Source organism: Mytilus edulis, chromosome 5 (genome assembly GCF_963676685.1).
Source record: "Mytilus edulis chromosome 5, xbMytEdul2.2, whole genome shotgun sequence".
NCBI lineage: Eukaryota > Metazoa > Mollusca > Bivalvia > Mytilida > Mytilidae > Mytilus > Mytilus edulis.
In genome coordinates, this window is record NC_092348.1 from 51,885,412 (window position 1) to 51,905,377 (window position 19,966).

Here is a 19,966-nt window from a genome sequence, read left to right on the forward strand (position 1 = left end):
TTTATAATCATTTTATACATATAAACACATGTTAAATTAAATTATTAATGCACTTATCTGAAAACAACTGCATCGGATTCATCTTGGTCCTCCATAAATCAGCGTAATCAGATTTTGATGACGTTTTTACCAGTACACTAATGTCAAAGTGACAATCTCGCCCCATATTATATAGGCCAGAAGTTGATCTGTCTCCGTAACGGTATTATAAATAAATTAAGGGTATCGCATAAAAATATTACTTACAGACCAGTTTTGACTAAGTATAAGAAAGTAATCGGCGCAGGGTTCATGCGGATAAATTAGTGGCCGCATTATTTATGACAGTATTTTCTAGGGTGGAACTGTTCAGTACAGTTGAAAAAAAAGCACACGGTCATGATTTTTTTAACATTTTACATAAGTTGAGAAACCAACGTTTTATGATGTCGATCATTATCTTATCATTGATGCCAGACGACAACTAATAGAAACGCACTTATGTGAACTTGGGGAACATTACAAACGCCCAAGCTTATATGGCAAAACACCTGTATATATATAAATATCTGTCAAACTAAAAATTAATTAAGAGACCCATGATTAAGTGATTGGCTTCACCTGCCAGCTTTGGTATCATACACATTGTTAATTAACACCAATAACCTGTACTTGATGTCATCAGAGACAAATATATACACAAACCAAATGCTGAGATATTTACAACAACATAATTATGGTTCATACGTTTTCCCGTTTCAACTAGACTGGAATCCCAGCTTCAGACAGTTATCCCGATTGGGATCCTAGCTTTAAACAGTTCCGATTGAGATCCCAGCTTCAGACAGTTACCCTGTTTGGGATCCCAGTGTCCAATATTTATCCCGTTTCATCTAGACTGGCATCCCAGCTTCAGACAGTTATCCCGAATGGAATCCCAGTTTCAGATATTTATCCCGAATGGGATCCCAACTCCAGATGCCTATCCCAGCTTATCCTGACAAATTCACCGGAATTGCATTGGGGATCCATCGGGATCCCGTTTTCTTTTTCTCTTGGGAAAGTATTGCACAATAACAAAATCTTCAATTGCACAGTTTAGTTTAAACATATTTATTTATAGTGGATTGGGAAACAAGTTTTGCAACTTATATTAATCCCTTTCCACTTTGTGGGTGCGAGTGCTGCCTTGTAGCAGCATTAGCCTGCCCTTTTTTTTAAAAATCTATAAGGGTGTCTTTAACGTGCAATAGATATGGCTCTCTCTTAACACGGGTCAGCCATTTATCTTCCCCTTCCGACGAATTATCATCGTTTCCTCAAGACCACACTCGGAAATGGTGTCAAGGGAGAGCTGAAAATTCAGTCCTTGAAATTTTCATCCTGAAACAGGAATCGAAACCAGGAACCTTTGTGTTAGTAGTCCGATGCACTAACAATTACACCACAGCTCTCTTGTATTGTGCAATAACAAGAAATATCCAATTGCGCAATATTACACAATAGCAAGAAATCTTCAATTGCACAGTATTGCACAATAGCAAGAAATCTTCAATTGCACAGTATTGTGCAATAGCAGGAAATCTTTAATTATACAGTATTGCCCTGTAACAAGGAATCTTCTTTTGCACAATATTGCTCAATAGCACAGTAGTGCACAATAGCACAGTAGTGTACAATAGCACTGTATTGCGCAATATAACACTATTGCCCAATAGCAAGAAATCTTCAATTGAAAATTACTACAAATATTTTAACTCATTTTAAAATTTTAAAATCATTCACCACATTTATTTGTGTTAGAAACCTATATTATGACAAAATTTTATCACAATCCAAATTCAGACAGTATCAAGCTTGAATATTGTGTCCAAACCTGCACCAACTGTTCAGGGTTCAACCTCTGCGGTCGTATCAGGCTGCTTTCTGTGAATCATTTTATTATTTATAGTTGGACCTTTCTCCTCAAGTTCTACTGACAAAGCAGGGTGGAGGGTAAATATCTAGACTAGAGAATAGGATATTTTTTTTCTTAGTTATATTTTCCCCCTTGCTAATTCAATTGAAAAAATTTGTAATGCTAGGATGGGTCCTGATTGTGAAGATTTTAAGGGTTTTGCTTATCCTGGTCTTGTCTTCTTAAGCAAATGAACAGATAAAGGCCGTTGATGTTTCATATAAAAAAAATGTGGTATGGTTGCCAAGGAGACAATTATCTACTATCTTAGTTCAAATGAAGTGGATGTATCAATTATAGGCAACTGTACAGCCTTCAACATAGTGAAAAACCCATACCATATAGTCGGCTATAAAAGCCCTGGAAGTATAATATTTTAGGATAGATTATTTTTGTGTGTTTTTAGGTGGGTTCTAGATTCTTGTTTCTTGGTATAAATCGTTATAAATAATGACCCCCCAACTTCTTTCTTACTTTTTTTTGTCAAATGTGGCAATACAATTACATTTAAAATCATTATTGATATATTTGTCTTATTTTCTTTCATTTGTTTATGGATGGATTTAAAATACATCAATAAAATTCAAAATAGGAAAGCAAGGAATGAAGTTGTTAAATGTGATTTTTGCCTTTTTGTGCTTTTTGTTGAATATTTGTTTGTTTTTATTGCAATTAAGATATTTGTTGGACTTGTACATCCTGTCATAATGTTATTGTTTATGATATTCTCATATTCTTGTCTTTCATTTTTGCTAATGATATACCTTTGGCGTTACTTCAATACATATAACATGGCTCTGTACTCATACATCTGATTATTGTGCTATTGTAAAACATGTTTGTATTCTTGTTGTTCATTTTTGCTATGTTCTTTGTATAAATGGTTCTTTTTAGCTCACCTGGCCAAAAGGACTAAGTGAGCTTTTCTCATCACTTGTTGTCCGTAGTCGTTGTCCATCGTCATTAACTTTTACAAAAATCTTCTTTTCTGAAACTACTGGGCTAAATTTAATCCAACTTAGCCACAATCATCATTGGGGTATCTTGTTTAAAAATTGTATTCGGTGACCCAGCTAACCAACCAAGATGGCCGCCATGCCTAAAAATAGAGCATAGGGGTAAAATGTAGATTTTGGCTTTTATATCTTTGAAACCAAAGTATTTAGAGCAAATCTGACATGGTAAAATTGTTTATCGGGTCAAGCTCTATTAGTCCTGAAATTTTCAGATGACATACATGTATGTTAACCTCCCGACAGGAGTACAATAATCCCGTTTTCAGGGGTCTCCTCCTGTCCTCCTGTTTAGGAGAAAAAAATCCTGTGTATGAAATATTTCATGAATAAAAATTTTCGGGCGCCATATTTGATAATTTCTTACTACCGTACGGGTGTAATTGCACCTGTGTTAAATTTTACCTGTAAATCAAAGAAGATGTATAATTATATGACTTCACTCAACAGCTTGGGTGTCAAATATACCTCTGGCTAACTACTGTTGTGTAATAAAAACTTATAATGATTATTTGTAAGGTCGTTAAACACTTCCATCATCATCAATTAAGTAATGGAATATACAATATTCTAAATTTAAGACTGAATAAAAATCCTTGTCAGTTTTACTAATAACATGTCCTGCAGGTCAGGTTTTTTCAGTATGTCATACATGAATACAAATCTATACACAAAGGAAAGATCATAATGATTTATTTGCAAGCAGTGAACAATCAATTATCAAAAATAAAAAACAAAACAAGAAACAGATTCTTCTCAATTTTTTTTTAAAATAATGTGATATCATTCAAATAGAAAGGCAACAAGGGTTCTATATAAGCATATTGCGTTTTGATGGAAATTTGATGAAAAAACACTTTAAAAGGCAATTTCTACATCTTGCGGTTAAATTTTTATGACAAAATTTATGTCAACAAAAAGCCTCCTGATCTGAGTCCTACTCTCCTGACCAAAATTTCCAAATCTCCTGATCTGAGTTTTACAGTCCATCACATGTATGAGATGAATCAGACATTCCTTTGACTTGAATATTATTATAGATAGAGAAAAACTGTAAACAAAAATAATGTACAGCAAAGTAAGACCTACAAATAAGTCAAAATGACCAAAATGGTCAATATTGACCCGTTAAGGAGTTATTGCCCTTTATCTTCAATTTTTAACTATTTTCATATATTTTGTAAATTTTTGTAAATTTTTACAAAATGTTTTCCACTGTAACTACTGTGCCAAGTTCATTTTAGATAGAGATAATTGTAAGCAGCAATAATGTTCAGTAAAGTATGATCTACAAACACATCACCATCACCAAAACACAATTTTGTCATGAATCCATCTGTCCTTTGTTTAATTTGCACATAGACCAAGGTGAGGGACACAGGCTCTTTAGAGCCTCTAGCTAGTTATGTTGCTTTGATAAAATTAATGAATATCATCAACCGAGCATGTGTAAATTCACTGAAATAATCAGTTTTCCAAACTTTCTTTTTAAATTCTCGAAGATATTGATTTGATAATTAGTGTATAAATGTACTTTTATCATGACAAGTTACAGATCAATGATGTTCAGTAAAGTAAGATCTACAAATAAGTCAACATGACCAAAATGTTATTGCCTTTTAAAGTCAAATTTAACAATTTTTAGTAAATCTTTTACAAAAGTCTTCTCCTGTAAGTTAATAACAACGGAGACAAATTTAACCAAACTTGGCCACAAACAAGCATTAGTCTTGTATTATTTTCAATTTTAGTTTCTTGTGTACAATTTGGAGTTTAGTATGGCGTTTATTATCACTGAACTAGTATATATATTTGTTTAGGGGCTAGATGAAGGACGCCTCCGGGTGTTGTCTGTTCTATGGTCGGGTTGTTGTCTCTTTGACACATTCCCCATTTCCATTCTCAATTTTATAAGAATATTTAGTTTTTAAAAATGTGTCCAATGACCCTAGAACATACGGGAAAAATGCAGTTTTTGACATGTATCTCTGAAACTAGAGCAAAAGTATAACAGTTGCATTATTTCATGCATCAATTGTAGATAAAAATATCATGTGAGTGACACAGGCTCCTTGGAGCCTCTAGTATAGTTTTCATACAAATTTATTGAGGTGTTCCATTTCCAATAGAATTTTACAGCTAGTTTTTATGTTGTGTTGCTAACACCATTGTCCCATGTTAGGGGGAATGATACTTAGGACATACATAAAATTGAGAATGGAAATGGGGAATATGTCAAACAGATAACAACCCGACCAAAGAGCAGATAACTTATGTTTAACCTCACTACATTCTTTGTTTGCCCGTCTTAAATCCAGGAGCTAGTTCATACCTGTCAACCTGTGACGATGAAAATGCAGGTCATGACCTGCATTGAAGAATCAAATCTCAGGTCATAACGCGTACAAACTTTTTCGAGCTGAATTTCAGTATATATGGTACATTTTCTTATAATGTATATCAAAGATACCAAAACATCAATGCATGTTCACTTGGTTAGTCATTTTAAGTCTTATTTATTATAATTTCATTATACTTTTAAAGATTTTTATTAACTTGTGTATCACAGTCTTATGTCCTTTACTTTTGTCATCATCTAAAGTTTATTTTTCACATGTATTTTTAAAATGAGTCTACTAGCCTTTAAATATACCATGTAGAGGTATTACATAAATTGATAAGGAAATTAGACTATGATAAAATATAGTAATACAGTTAAAGGAAGTATAAATGTAAAAAATAATTTTCAACTTTTTTTTTTACGACCGCAAAATTTGAAAAATTTTTCGTCGTATATTGCTATCACGTTGGCGTCGGCGTCGTCGTCGTCGTCGTCGTCGTCGTTGTCGTCGTCGTCCTGCGTCCGAATACTTTTAGTTTTCGCACTCTAACTTTAGTAAAAGTGAAAGGAAATCTATGAAATTTTAACACAAGGTTTATGACCACAAAAGGAAGATTGGTATTGATTTTGGGAGTTTTGGTCCCAACATTTTAGGAATTAGGGGCCAAAAAGGGCCCAAATAAGCATTTTCTTGGTTTTCGCACTATAACTTTAGTTTAAGTTAATAGAAATCTATGAAATTTTGACACAAGGTTTATGACCACAAAAGAACGGTTGGGATTGATTTTGGGAGTTTTGGTTTCAACAGTTTAGGAATTAGGGGCCAAAAAAGGGCCCAAATTAGCATTATTCTTGGTTTTCGCACAATAACTTTAGTTTAAGTAAATAGAAATCAATGAAATTTAAACACAATGTTAATGACTACAAAAGGAAGGTTGGTATTGATTTTGGGAGTTAAGGTCCCAACAGTTTAGGAATAAGGGGCCCAAAGGGTCCAAAATTGAACTTTGTGTGATTTCATCAAAAATTGAATAATTGGGGTTCTTTGATATGCCGAATCTAACTATGTATGTAGATTCTTAATTTTTGGTCCCGTTTTCAAATTGGTCTACATTAAGGTCCAAAGGGTCCAAAATTAAACTTAGTTTGATTTTAACAAAAATTGAATCCTTGGGGTTCTTTGATATGCTGAATTTAAAAATGTACTTAGATTTTTAATTATTGGCCTAGTTTTCAAGTTGGTCCAAATGGGGGTCCAAAATTAAACTTTGTTTGATTTCATCAAAAATTGAATAAATGGGTTCTTTGATATGCCAAATCTAACTGTGTATGTAGATTCTTAATTTTTGGTCCAGTTTTCAAATTGGTCTACATTAAGGTCCAAAGGGTCCAAAATTAAACTAGGTTTGATATTAACAAAAATTAAATTCTTGGGCTTATTTGATATGCTTTATCTAAATATGTACTTTGATTTTTGATTATGGGCCCAGTTTTCAAGTTGGTCCAAATCAGGATTCCATATCAAGTATTGTGCAATAGCAAGAAATTTTCAATTGCACAGTATTGCACAATAGCAAGAAATATCTAATTGCACAATATTGTGCAATAGCAATTAATTTTCAATTGGAGTTATCTTTCCTTGTATAGAATAGTAGTTGATAATATATGTTGGAAATTTGCCAGACATGACTATGATGTCATTTTATATTTTCATTTGCCAATAACTTTATGTAAATAACTTCATTGGAAATTTGCCAATATAAAATGTTGCTGATGAAGCTTTTTTTCCTTATCTTATCTAAAATGTTTTTAGATAATGTATGTTGGACATTTGCCAGACATGACTATGATGTCATTTTCTATTTTTATTTGCCAATAATTTTATGTAAATAACTTCATTGGAAATTTGCCAATATAAAATGTTGCTGATGAAGTTTTTTTTATTGTTTTATACAATAAACAATGTATATTCACTTTTACTACCAACCAATCTTTACCATTCAGTGATAACAAGCATTGTTAAATGTACATTTGATATTTGAACAATAAAATATTTTGAATAACAAGCACTTTATTTTACATTTTAATATTTTATGATGTATTTAAAAGAGTAGTTATTGTTGCAAACTCCATTAGAAATTTGAATTGATATCAGTTTTGGAAAAAGGGAAACGGGGATGTGAAAAAAAGGAGGGGGGGTTTAATTTTTGTCATTTCAGATTTCATAAATAAAAAGAAAATTTCTTCAAACATTTTTTTGAGAGGATTAATATTCAACAGCATAGTGAATTGCTCAAAGGCAAAAAAAACTTTTAAGTTCATTAAACCACATTCATTCTGTGTCAGAAACCTATGCTGTGTCAACTATTTAATTTTAGATTTAAAAAGTTTGAAGAAGAAATTTTTAATTGATTTGTAAAATCTTGACATTTGTTTTGTGTAAAAAAAAACCATGTAATGTCAAAAATTTGATCACAATCCAAATTCAGAGCTGTATCACGCTTGAATGTTTTGTCCATACTTGCCCCAACTGTTCAGGGTTCGACCTCTGCGGTCGTATAAAGCTGCGCCCTGCGGAGCACCTGGTTAAAAATTGTATAAAGGTATAAAAATAATGAAAAGTTATTTTTTAATATGTATTTAAATTTTATATTATTATGATTTAATCTTTTTCACCCATAAAACGTAAATATAAGGAATAATTTTGAATGGTGACAAATAAGGGGAAGTAACTCTTAGTTGAAATATCTTTGTAAAACAACTGGGCAATTTATTTACGACCTAAAGCTAAGGTAATTGGTGTTAATTAACAGTGTGTTTGACACCAAAGCTGTCAAGTGAAGCCATGCACTTAGTGGGTCACTTAATTTGACAGTTTACATAGCTAGATGAACTGCCTGTTCATGGAAGAATTACGAATTTGCCGGTATTTCAAAGGAATATTACTTATGAAAATCAATCTCAAGGCTAAGAAATACTGGTGAAATCGGGTCACTTTCGGAATTCCCGGGTTATTTCAATGACCCGGCGGGTGATCCCTCAGAATTGTGAAAATCTCGGTCACACCCGCAGAATCCGGGTCAGTTGACAGGTATGAGCTAGTTGTCATCTGTTCAAGTTTGTCATATTTGTTTCTCTGTAATTCCTCAGTTGTAAATTAAGTTGTTAGTTTTCATTTGAATCGTATTACTGGTACATTTTGGTCATGTTTGACTTTTATAGCTGCCAGTATCGGTTTTCTGTTGCATACTCTTAAGTGCTGCTAATTTTTTTACATTGATATCATTTGAAATGTTGTTGATAGATTTCTCATTATCAATCATTCCACTTATCTTTTTAATTCATAAGGTCTTCATCACATGTTTAAAAATTGGCTGCTTTTATCTTTTAGAGAAGTATTAAGATTTCCTATACTATTTAAAGTATGCAGAATTTTTATGATAGATAAATAATTTCTAATGTCTAAATAAAATACTTTCAGAAATATGTTCAGGAGATGTTACCAAGGATTATAGATGTAGCTAAAGTACTTATCCCTATTGATGAGGTATGTATGTAGTACATGTAGTAATTTAATGCACATACTGTAAGTATAAGATTCTTAGATATTTATTTCGATAAAGGTAGGGATCAACTCATTTCAATATATATAAACAATCCACCAAATTTTCTTGCTTATCAGTGTGTATTGTAATAAACGAATAAAACTGTATACTTTGCGTTGTGTTACTTTTATGCTCAAAATCTATATACAAATGAGCTTCCTTTTTTAGCTCACCTGGCCTAAAAGGCCAAGTGAGCTTTTCTCATCGCTTGGCGTCCGGTGTCTGTCGTGGTCGTCGTGGTCGTCCGGCGTCGTTAACTTTTACAAAAATCTTCTCCTCTGAAACTACTGGGCCAAATTTAACCAAACATGGCCACAATCATCATTGTGGTATATAGTTTAAAAAATGTGTGGCGTGACCCGGCCAACCAACCAAGATGGCCACCATGGCTAAAAATGTAAAAATGAAGGAATGTCGAATAAACGGGAAAGATATAAATTTAAATGAGCTAAACAAAATTTTCGAAGAGGTGATTTTAATGGAGAAACAAGGAAAAGAAGATTGCAATAACAACTCTTTTATAGATGTAAATAAAATAGAACATTTAAACCCGGGTACCATTCAAATATCAAATCCTAATAACAACACAATAAAATCAATAAAAGAGGAAGTATCGTCAAATACAAATCGGGAACCGTCAACTTCGTCAGTAGCTATACCTATAATAGATATTCCAGATGATATACAAGCACAAGTGAAAGATATAAATCCGACTAATTCAGAGGATGAAAGTACATGTTTAGATGGAACTGGTAACACATTACCACAGTTGAATATTCGAGACTTCGTTACAACACTAGACAAACTAACTACTGTTGTTACAAATTTGAAAGACAAAGTTGACAAATTGGAAATACAAGCAAATAATTTGTCAAATGCAGTATCATTCAAATTTTAAATGACCGCATGACAGCTTTAGCAAAGGTGCGCATGCAACATGACCAACAATCAATGAATAAGATGCAAGACATTGAAGCAGAAATTCAAAATGTTAATAAAAATTTGGAAAAAAAAGTTAACATGTTACAAGGAAAAACACGAAGCATCAGTGATAAAATAAAACTGTATGAAGTGGAAACAATTAAATTACAAAAAAGCTTTATGCCGGAGGAAAAACTCGGTAACCAATGTACCCCAATGTTAGATGAAGATCAAACAATTCCAAAAACAATATGTGAAACAATATTACAAGAACATTCACATGAACTAGAACAGTCAATAAATGCTGATATAAATGAAGAACCACAAAATCCTGTGTATGATACCCAACCAAAACTGCCATTATCAGGAAGTAGGGTTTTAATTGCCGGAAGTTCAGTCCTAAAAGGAATTGACCCATCTAAATTAAAAGATTATATAGATGTCCATGTTCACAAAGGAGCAAATGTACTAGATTTATACGAAGACATAAGAAATATGGATCTGAGTTCATACAATACAATTATAATTCATGTAGGTGGCAATGATGCAAGTAGCAAAATGAATGTACAACAATTTGTGGACATTTTCCAAGAAATCATTAACTTTGTAAGATGTCAAAACTGTCGAGCAATTGTATCTGGAATATTGCCAAGGATACAATGTGATGTCACTGAGTATTACACAATCCTAAAACAAATGTGCCATTATAATGATGTCAAATTCGTATCAAATTATGAATCTTTTGTCTACAAAGATGATCATATAGCTAAATCATTTTACACCACAGATGGCATTCATCTAAATAGATATGGAACAATAAAGTTGTTGGCAAATGTTAATAAAGTAATTAAAGTATTCAATGGAAAACAAATACAGCATCATTTGAACTAACAAAACAGAAATAGATATCAAAGTTCCAGTCACCAATATTACGCAAACAACTTCAGAAGGAGCCCTACAAAACCAAGATATCAACCTCGGAGCAACATGAATACAACAGACAGAAGAAATTTCAACCATTCATGAATCAACCCCAGAAACGTAAAGGACAGGAATGATCTCAATATGAACTCTCGTGACTCGTGGGAAAACAATAATGAGCTAAATAGACAAAATGTAGACAGAGCACCATTTTTTAACTATCATTCACCAAACTCTGTACGTAAGTCAGATTATGTTCATAGGTAGCATTTAGCTTGTTCTAGTTTTTCAAACAGATATAATATTTTAAATCTGTTATGTGATAAATGTAGTAGTATACAATGTTCATGTAATATAAAAGACATTAATAATATAAACAACAGTAATAATAATAATTGGAGAAAATCTCAAAAGAGACATAGAAAGAGTCAAAATAAAACACCTAGTTCTGTAAATAAAAGTAGAAATAATGAAGCAAGTTGGTTGTTTAAAAAAGGGTTTAAACTAGGTTGTTTAAATATTCAACATTGTTTAAATATTCAACATTTACAACCAAAAATTGAAGAAATAAAATTTTTATTAAAATATGAACAATTATTTGATATATTTGGTTTGGTAGAAACATTTTTAAATGATGAAATTGGTACCGAAACATTACAAATTGAAGGTTACAAAATAGAAAGAAAAGATAGAAACGCTATTAATTATGGTGGAGGTGTGATTGCGTACATACGAAATAGTGTATGTCATCAGAGAAGAATCGATTTAGAAATAAGTAGTATTGAATCTTTATGGATTGAAATTAAATTTCCAAACACAAACTCTATTTTAATAGGCATTTTTTATCGTCCACCGAGTTCATTTCAATCTTGGATTGATTTAGCTGAAAAAGAAATAGATAAAGCGTCTGCAGAAAATAAAGAAATTATACTCTTAGAAGATTTTAATATAAACTTTTCACATATAAATCATACAGTTGTCGGAAATCAAAAATTGAAGGACTGTATTAATTTGTATGGTTTACAACAAATTGTACATAAACCGACACGAGTAACAGATAAATGTGCAACTACCATAGACCATATATATACGACCGATGTAGACCATATTATAGAAGTAAAGGTGCCTAGTTATGCTGTCAGTGATCATTATCCTGTTTGCGTAACAAGAAAACTTAACCCCAAAATAACAAAAATGAAGCATTTGTCCATAGAATATAGATCATTCAAACAATTTGATAAAAATAAATTTATTGAAAATTTAACAAATACTCCTTTTTTATACGACCGCAAAAATTTTAATTTTTTGGTCGTATATTGCTATCCTCGTCGTCCTGCGTCGTCGTCCTGCGTCGTCGTTGTCCTCCGTCGTCGTCGTCGTCGTCCGAATACTTTGTTTTCGCACTCTAACTTTAGTAAAAGTGAATAGAAATCAATGAAATTTTAACACAAGGTTTATGACCACAAAAGGTAGGTTGGGATTGATTTTGGGAGTTTTGGTCCCAACATTTTAGGAATTAGGGGCCAAAAAGGTCCCAAATAAGCATTTTCTTGGTTTTCGCACTATAACTTTAGTTTAAGTGAATAGAAATCTATGAAATTTTGACACAAGGTTTATTTACAAATAAGTCAACATGACTGAAATGGTCAATTGACCCCCTAAAGAGTTTAATGTTCTTTATAGTCAATTTTTTGCTCACCTGACCTGAAAGGTCAAGTGAGCTTTTCTCATCACTTGGCGTCCGGCGTCCGGCGTCCGGCGTCTGTAAACTTTTACAAAAATCTTCTCCTCTGAAACTACTGGGCCAAATTTAACCAAACTTGGCCACAATCATCCGTGGAGTATCTAGTTAAAAAAATGTGTCCGATGACCTGGTCATCCAACCAAGATGGCAGCCATGGCTAAAAATAGAACACACTGGTAAAATGTATATTTTGGCTTATATCTTTGAAACCAAAGCATTTAGAGCAAATCTGACTAGGTAAAATTGTTTATCAGGTCAAGATCTATCTGCCCTGAAATTTTCAGACGAATTGGACAACCTGTTGTTTGGTTGCTGCCCCTGAATTGGTTATTTTAAGGCAATTTTGCAGTTTTTATACGACCGCAAATTTTGAAAAAATTTTCGCCGTATATTGCTATCACGTTGGCGTCGTCGTCGTCGTCGTCGTCGTCGTCGTCGTCGTCGTCGTCGTCGTCCGGCGTCCGAATACTTTTAGTTTTCGCACTCTAACTTTAGTAAAAGTGAATGGAAATCTATGAAATTTTAACACAAGGTTTATGACCACAAAAGGAAGGTTGGTATTGATTTTGGGAGTTTTGGTCCCAACATTTTAGGAATTAGGGGCCAAAAAGGGCCCAAATAAGCATTTTCTTGGTTTTCGCACTATAACTTTAGTTTAAGTTAATAGAAATCTATGAAATTTTGACACAAGGTTTATGACCACAAAAGAACGGTTGGGATTGATTTTGGGAGTTTTGGTCTCAACAGTTTAGGAATTAGGGGCCAAAAAAGGGCCCAAATAAGCATTATTCTTGGTTTTCGCACAATAACATTAGTTTAAGTAAATAGAAATCAATGAAATTTAAACACAATGTTAATGACTACAAAAGGAAGGTTGGTATTGATTTTGGGAGTTTAGGTCCCAACAGTTTAGGAATTAGGGGCCAAAAAGGGACCCAAATAAGCTTTTTTCTTGGTTTTCGCACCCTAACGTTAGTATAAGTAAATAGAAATCTATGAAATTTAAACACAAGGTTTATGACCATAAAAGAAAGGTTGGGTTTGATTTTGGGAGTTTTGGTCCCAACATAATAAGGGGCCCAAAGGGTCCAAAATTAAACTTTTGTTTGATTTCATCAAAATTGAATAATTGGGGTTCTTTGATATGCTGAATCTAACTGTCATGACTGTGTATGTAGATTCTTAACTTTTGGTCCCGTTTTCAAATTGGTCTACATTAAGGTCCAAAGGGTCCAAAATTAAACTTAGTTTGATTTTGACAAAAAATGAATCAGTTAGGTTCTTTGATATGCTGAATCTAAAAATGTACTTAGATTCTTGATTATTGGCCCAGTTTTCAAGTTGGTCCAAATCGGGGTCCAAAATTAAACTTTGTTTGATTTCATCAAAAATTGAATAAATGGGGTTCTTTGATATACCAAATCTAACTGTGTATGTAGATTCTTCATTTTTGGTCCTGTTTTCAAATTGGTCTACACTAAAGTCCAAAGGGTCCAAAATTAAACTTAGTCTGATTTTAACAAAAATTGAAATCTTGAAGTTCTTTGATATGCTGAATCCAAAAATGTACTTAGATTTTTTATTATGGGCCCAGTTTTCAAGTTGGTCCAAATCAGGATCTAAAATTATTATATTAAGTATTGTGCAATAGCAAGTCTTTTCAATTGCACAGTATTGCGCAATGGCAAGAAATATCTAATTGCACAATATTGTGAAATATCAAATTTTTTTTTAATTAGAGTTATCTTTCTTTGTCCAGAATAGTAAGCAAGAAATATCTAATTGCAAAATATTGTGCAATAGCAAGATTTTTTTTTAATTGGAGTTATCTTTCTTTGTCCAGAATCAACTTAAATCTTTGTTATATACAATATACAATGTATATTCACTTTTTACTACCAACTGATAAATTAAAATAATCTTTACCATTCAGTGATAACAAGCAGTTTTTTTACATCTTAATATTTTATGATGTATTTAAATGAGTAGTTATTGTTGCAAACTCCATTAGAAATTTTAATTGAGATTAGTTTTGGAATAAGGGAAAGGGGGATGTGATTAAAAAAATTGGGTTCAATTTTTCTCATTTGAAATTTCATAAATAAAAAAGAAAATTTCTTCAAACATTTTTTTGAGAGGATTAATATTCAACAGCATAGTGAATTGCTCTAAGAGAAACAAAAATTTTAAGTTCATTAGAACATATTCATTCTGTGTCAGAAACCTATGCTGTGTCAACTATTTAATCACAATCCAAATTTAGAGCTGAATCCAGCTTGAATGTTGTGTCCATACTTGCCCTAACCGTTCAGGGTTCAACCTCTGCGGTCGTATAAAGCTACGCCCTGCGGAGCATCTGGTTGGTTATTATCTTGAATACTATTATAGATAGAGAATTACTGTAAACAGCAATAATGTTCAGCAAAGTAAGATCTACAAATAAGTCAACATGAACAAAATTGTCAGTCGACCCCTTTAGGAGTTATTGCCCTTTTCGTCATTTTTTGTAACTTGTACTAAAATCTTCTTCTCTGAAACTACTTGGCCAAATTTAACAAAACTTGGCCACAATTATCATTGTGGTATATAGTTTAAAAAATGTGTCCGATGACCCCGCCCACCAAACAAAATGGCCGACATGGCTAAAATTAGAACATAGTGGTAAAATGCAGTTTTTGCTTTATATATTTGAAACTAAGACATTTAGGGCAAATCTTTCAAGATTTTTCAGATGAATCTGACAACCCGTTGTTGGGTTGCTGCCCTAAAATTTGTAATTTTAAAGAAATTTTGCAGTTTTTGTCGAGCCTGCAACTTTTGTTGCAGAAAGCTCGACATAGGGATAGTGATTCGGCGGCGGCTATGGCGGCGGCTACGGCGGCGGCGTTAGCTCACTTCTTAAAAGCTTTATATTTTAGAAGGTGGAAGACCTGGATGCTTCATACTTTGTATATAGATGCTTCATGTTACAAAGTTTCCGTCAGTCACATGTCCAATGTCCTTGACCTCATTTTCACGGTTCAGTGACCACTTGAAAAAAAAGTCCAAATTTTTTGTAATGTTGAATTCTCTCATATTATAAGTAATAGGATAACTATATTTGATATGTGCGTACCTTGCAAGGTCCTCGTGTCTGTCAGACAGTTTTCACTTGACCTCGACCTCATTTCATGGATCAGTGAACAAGGTTAATTTTTGGTGGTCAAGTCCATATCTCAGATACTATAAGCAATAGGGCTAGTATATTCGGTGTATGGAAGGACTGTATGGTGTACATGCCCAACTGGCAGGTGTCATCTGAACTTGACCTCATTTTCATGGTTCAGTGGTTATAGTTAAATTTTTGTGTTTTGGTCTGTTTTTCTCATACCATATGCAATAGGTCTACTATATTTGTTGTATGGAATGATTGTTAAGTGTACATGTCTAGCGGGCAGATGTCATGTGACCTTGACCTCATTTTCATGGTTCAGTGGTCAAAGTTAAGTTTTTGAGTTTTGGTCTTTTTATCTAATGCTATATGCCCTAGGTCAACTATATTTGGTGTATGGAAATATTTTATGACCTTTATGTCAGTCGAGCAGGTTTTATTTAACCGTGACCTCATTTTAACGGTTCATTGCACAGTGTTAAGTTTTTGTGTTTTGGTCTATTTTTCTTAAACTATAAGTAATGTGTCAACTATATGTGTTGTATAGAAGCATTGTTAGCTGTACCTGTCTGCCTGGCATGGTTCATCTGACCTGGACCTCTTTTTCAAGGTTCATTGGTCTTTGTTTAGTTATCTTGGTTAATGTTAAGTTTATGTGACAGTTGTAATAAAGCTTAGCTTTATACTTAGGACTATCAACATAATATCAATGATAAGTATAGAAGGTGAGACATTTCAGCGTGTGCACTCTTGTTGGTTATTATCTTAAATACTATTATAGATAGAGATAAACTGTAAACAGCAATAATGTTCAGCAAAGTAAGATCTACAAATAAGTGAGCATGATCAAAATTGTTAGAGGACCCCTTAAGGAGTTATTGCGCTTTATAGTCAATATTGAACAATTTTTCATCATTTTTGTAACTTTGTGTACAAAAATCTTCGTTTCTAAAACTATGGGCCAAATTTAACCAAACTTGGCCACAATCATTACTAGGGTATCTATTTAAAAAAAGTGTCTAATGACCCCACCTACCAACCAAGATGGCCGACATCGGTAAATACAGTAACAGGTGAGCGACACAGGCTCTTGAGAGCCTCTAGTTAACAGTTTTCATTGGGCCAAGTTCATTATAGATAGAGATAATTGTAAGCAGCAAGAATGTTCAGTAAAGTAAGAAGTACAAACACATCACCATCACCAAAACACAATTTTGTCATGAATCCATCTGTTTCTTTTGTTTTATATTCACATATACCAAGGTGAGCGACACAGGCTCTTTAGAGCCTCTAGTTGTCTCCCACAATGAGAGGAATCTAGGTTGTAAACATAATGCAAGTCTATAATATAGACTTGATGTGCCGTATTCCAAGCTGGCTATTCAAAACAAATATATCAACCACACAACAATAAACAAGAGGCTCTAAAGAGCCTGTGTCACTCACTTTGGTCTATGTGCATATTAAACAAAGGACACGCTGATGGATTCATGACAAAATTGTGTTTTGGTGATGGTGATGTGTTTGTAGATATTACTTTACTGAACACTCTTGCTATTAACAATATATCTATCTATAATGTACTTTGCCCAGTAGCTAGAGAGAAAAACATTTTTTAAAAATTTACCAAAATTTACCAAATTATACACACTTTAAAGTTGAGCTGCCTGGAAAAATTAGGGATGGGCATGCCTGACGATCATTGATGTCACACCGAAAGAACCAATCACTGCAGATCATATTAAAAAAACAAGAAAGTTGGTAACATAAATGTATTGTTTGAAAATTTCAAGAGAAACATTCCCAGTCAATAAGTTATTTCTCCACTTTTTAACAGGGAAATCTTAGATATGTATGATGATCGGCAAACCTCCCACCTTGAAAACTCAAATGTTTAGAGGAGAGAAATATTGTTTCACAATTAATGCTGTGTCAGAATGTATAATATCACTATTTTCTGCATACAAAGTGACAAAGAATCTATAACTTTATATTTAAGATATTTTTTATGCCAATGCTGTAGCCGAGGAGGCATTACATTTTACTCTTGTCCATCTATATGTACTTACGTGTTTACATTCCAGAATTGGTTTCCGTTTTCTAACTTGAGTTTGCCTTAACCAAATGTCTTCACTGACAAAATTAAAACAATCTTTAACCTTTGGTGCTTACAAGCTGAAGCACTTTGATTAATGATCCTCAAATTTTTATAACTTTATATGATATACAAGCAGAGGCATCATGGACACATTTCCCATTTATTATTAATGTACGAGTAAAAATAAGACAATATAGGTAAAAAAAATTTGAGTCATGCACGTTTACCAAAAAAAATGTTAACTCCAACCTTTTGTCACTTGACAATAGAAAAAAACATTAAATTGTGTGCTGTCCAACTGGATTATGGTACTATTACTCTTAGATTGTTCATACAAAAGATGTCATTATATTGACCCTTGAAATTTTGTATTCTAATACAACCTACAATGCATCATCACAATTTCCTCTTGTAGTCTAGTCAAAATAGCATTTCACCTAAAAAAGATTTTTTTTTTTGTATTTTTCAATTCCAACAGGCTTTCTTTGTAACATACTAGAAGTCTACCAAGATATCTGAGTGGGAACATAGATTTTTTTGGGGTGAAAAATAGCAAAATTTGTCAAAAATAATGAAAAACTGATAAGAGCTTGTTAAACATTCATTTTTGATAATAATCATTTTAAATCAAAAGTTTTACAACAGGTGTGCAGTGTTTATGAAATGAAATAATGAAAAAAATGTTTTTTTTTTTATAAACATGAAATTTTATGTGAAAACATCCGATTTTTGTTGGGATTTGAAAAAAAACCTTTTAGAATTGAAAAATACCAAAAAAAATTCTGTTGCAAATTTTTTCAGGTTGGCCACAATTTTCATCTATTTTGACTAGACTATTGGATGTTAAATGTCAAATAAACTTGATAATGTGACAATACTTGCAATTGAGTAATTGAACTTAAACATTCTCCCACCTTTATGTTATAGTCCACATTACTTAGGGGAGATTTAATTTTCTTTGAGTTTGTAATACAAATGTAAGCAAAACGTGAAAATATTCATAAAAATATATATGTATTTTTCAGGATCAAGCATGTGAAGTTCTAGAAGTATTTGATGAGATGTTAGAATGTGAAGTAGCCATGCTTGTTCCCCATATGAAAACAGTTGTAGATTTTTGTATTGAGGTAATTGTATGTTTATTAACAGCTTATTCCATTTTCATGCCTTATATATCATGTACTGTAGTATGACGCTAGATTAAAACTGATGAGGAAAGGTAACAACTGGCCACCGAAAGCTTTATTATTGTGAAGCCAAGGTGGTCGAGTGGTCTAGCCCGTCAGATACAGTGCAGGCGATTTGGTGTCATGATATCTCAATAGCATGAGTTCGAATCCCTGCGAGGGAAGAACAAAAATTTGCAAAAGCAAATTTACAGATCTAACATTGTTGGGTTGATGTTTAGACGAGTTGTATATACAGAATGTACACATAGTCCGATGGATAAATCTGTAGTAGAGTTGTCACTGGTTCAGACATACTTATATATATATCGATTTTACCTTACCACCAATTATATTGTCAGATGACTTTTCATAGTTGTTGCCCTAGCCTTGACTGGCAATTTTGGTATGAATGTTGGCGTCGTCGTTGTCATCCGAAGACATTTGGTTTTTGCACTATAACTTAAGTATTAGTTAATAGAAATCTATAAAATTTAAACACAAGGTTTATGACGACAAAAGGAAGGTTGGGATTGATTTTGGAAGTTTTGGTCATAACAGTTTAAGAATTAGGGGCCAAAAAAGGGCCCAAATAAGCATTTTTTTGGTTTTCGCACAATAACTGTAGTATAAGTAAATAGAAATCTATGAAATTTAAACACAAGGTTTATGACCACAAAAGGAAGGTTGGGATTGATTTTGGGAGTTTTGGTACCAACAGTTTAGGAATTATGGGCTAAATAAAGGCAACAGCAGTATACCGCTGTTCAAAACTCGTAAATCCAAGGACAAAAAACAAAATCAGGGTAACAAACTAAAACTGAGGGAAACACATAAAATATAATTGGAGAACAACGACACAACATAAAAATGTAACACACACAGAAACAGACTAAGCATTAGACAAAATCCGATGAGAATAACAAATATAACATCAAAACCAAATACACAAATTTGGGATAGAAAAGTACTGTGACACGTCTAATAGTCATGTGAAAACAAACGACACAACCGAAACACAACGTTAAAATGTAACACACACTGAAACGAACTATAATATAACAATGGCC

General features: G+C 32.9%; 1 protein-coding gene across 3 annotated transcripts in view; it reads left to right on the top strand.

Annotated features, from left to right (window-relative positions):
- LOC139525464 (importin-4-like) overlaps positions 1 to 19,966 on the top strand; it is a 371,591-nt gene that overhangs the window by 102,724 nt on the left and 248,901 nt on the right. For all 3 annotated transcript variants that reach the window (XM_071320816.1, XM_071320818.1, XM_071320817.1), the window contains exons 8-9: positions 8,772 to 8,837; positions 18,756 to 18,857. In XM_071320816.1, coding sequence (XP_071176917.1) covers positions 8,772 to 8,837; positions 18,756 to 18,857 — 168 coding nt within the window. The remainder of the gene's footprint in view (positions 1 to 8,771; positions 8,838 to 18,755; positions 18,858 to 19,966) is intronic.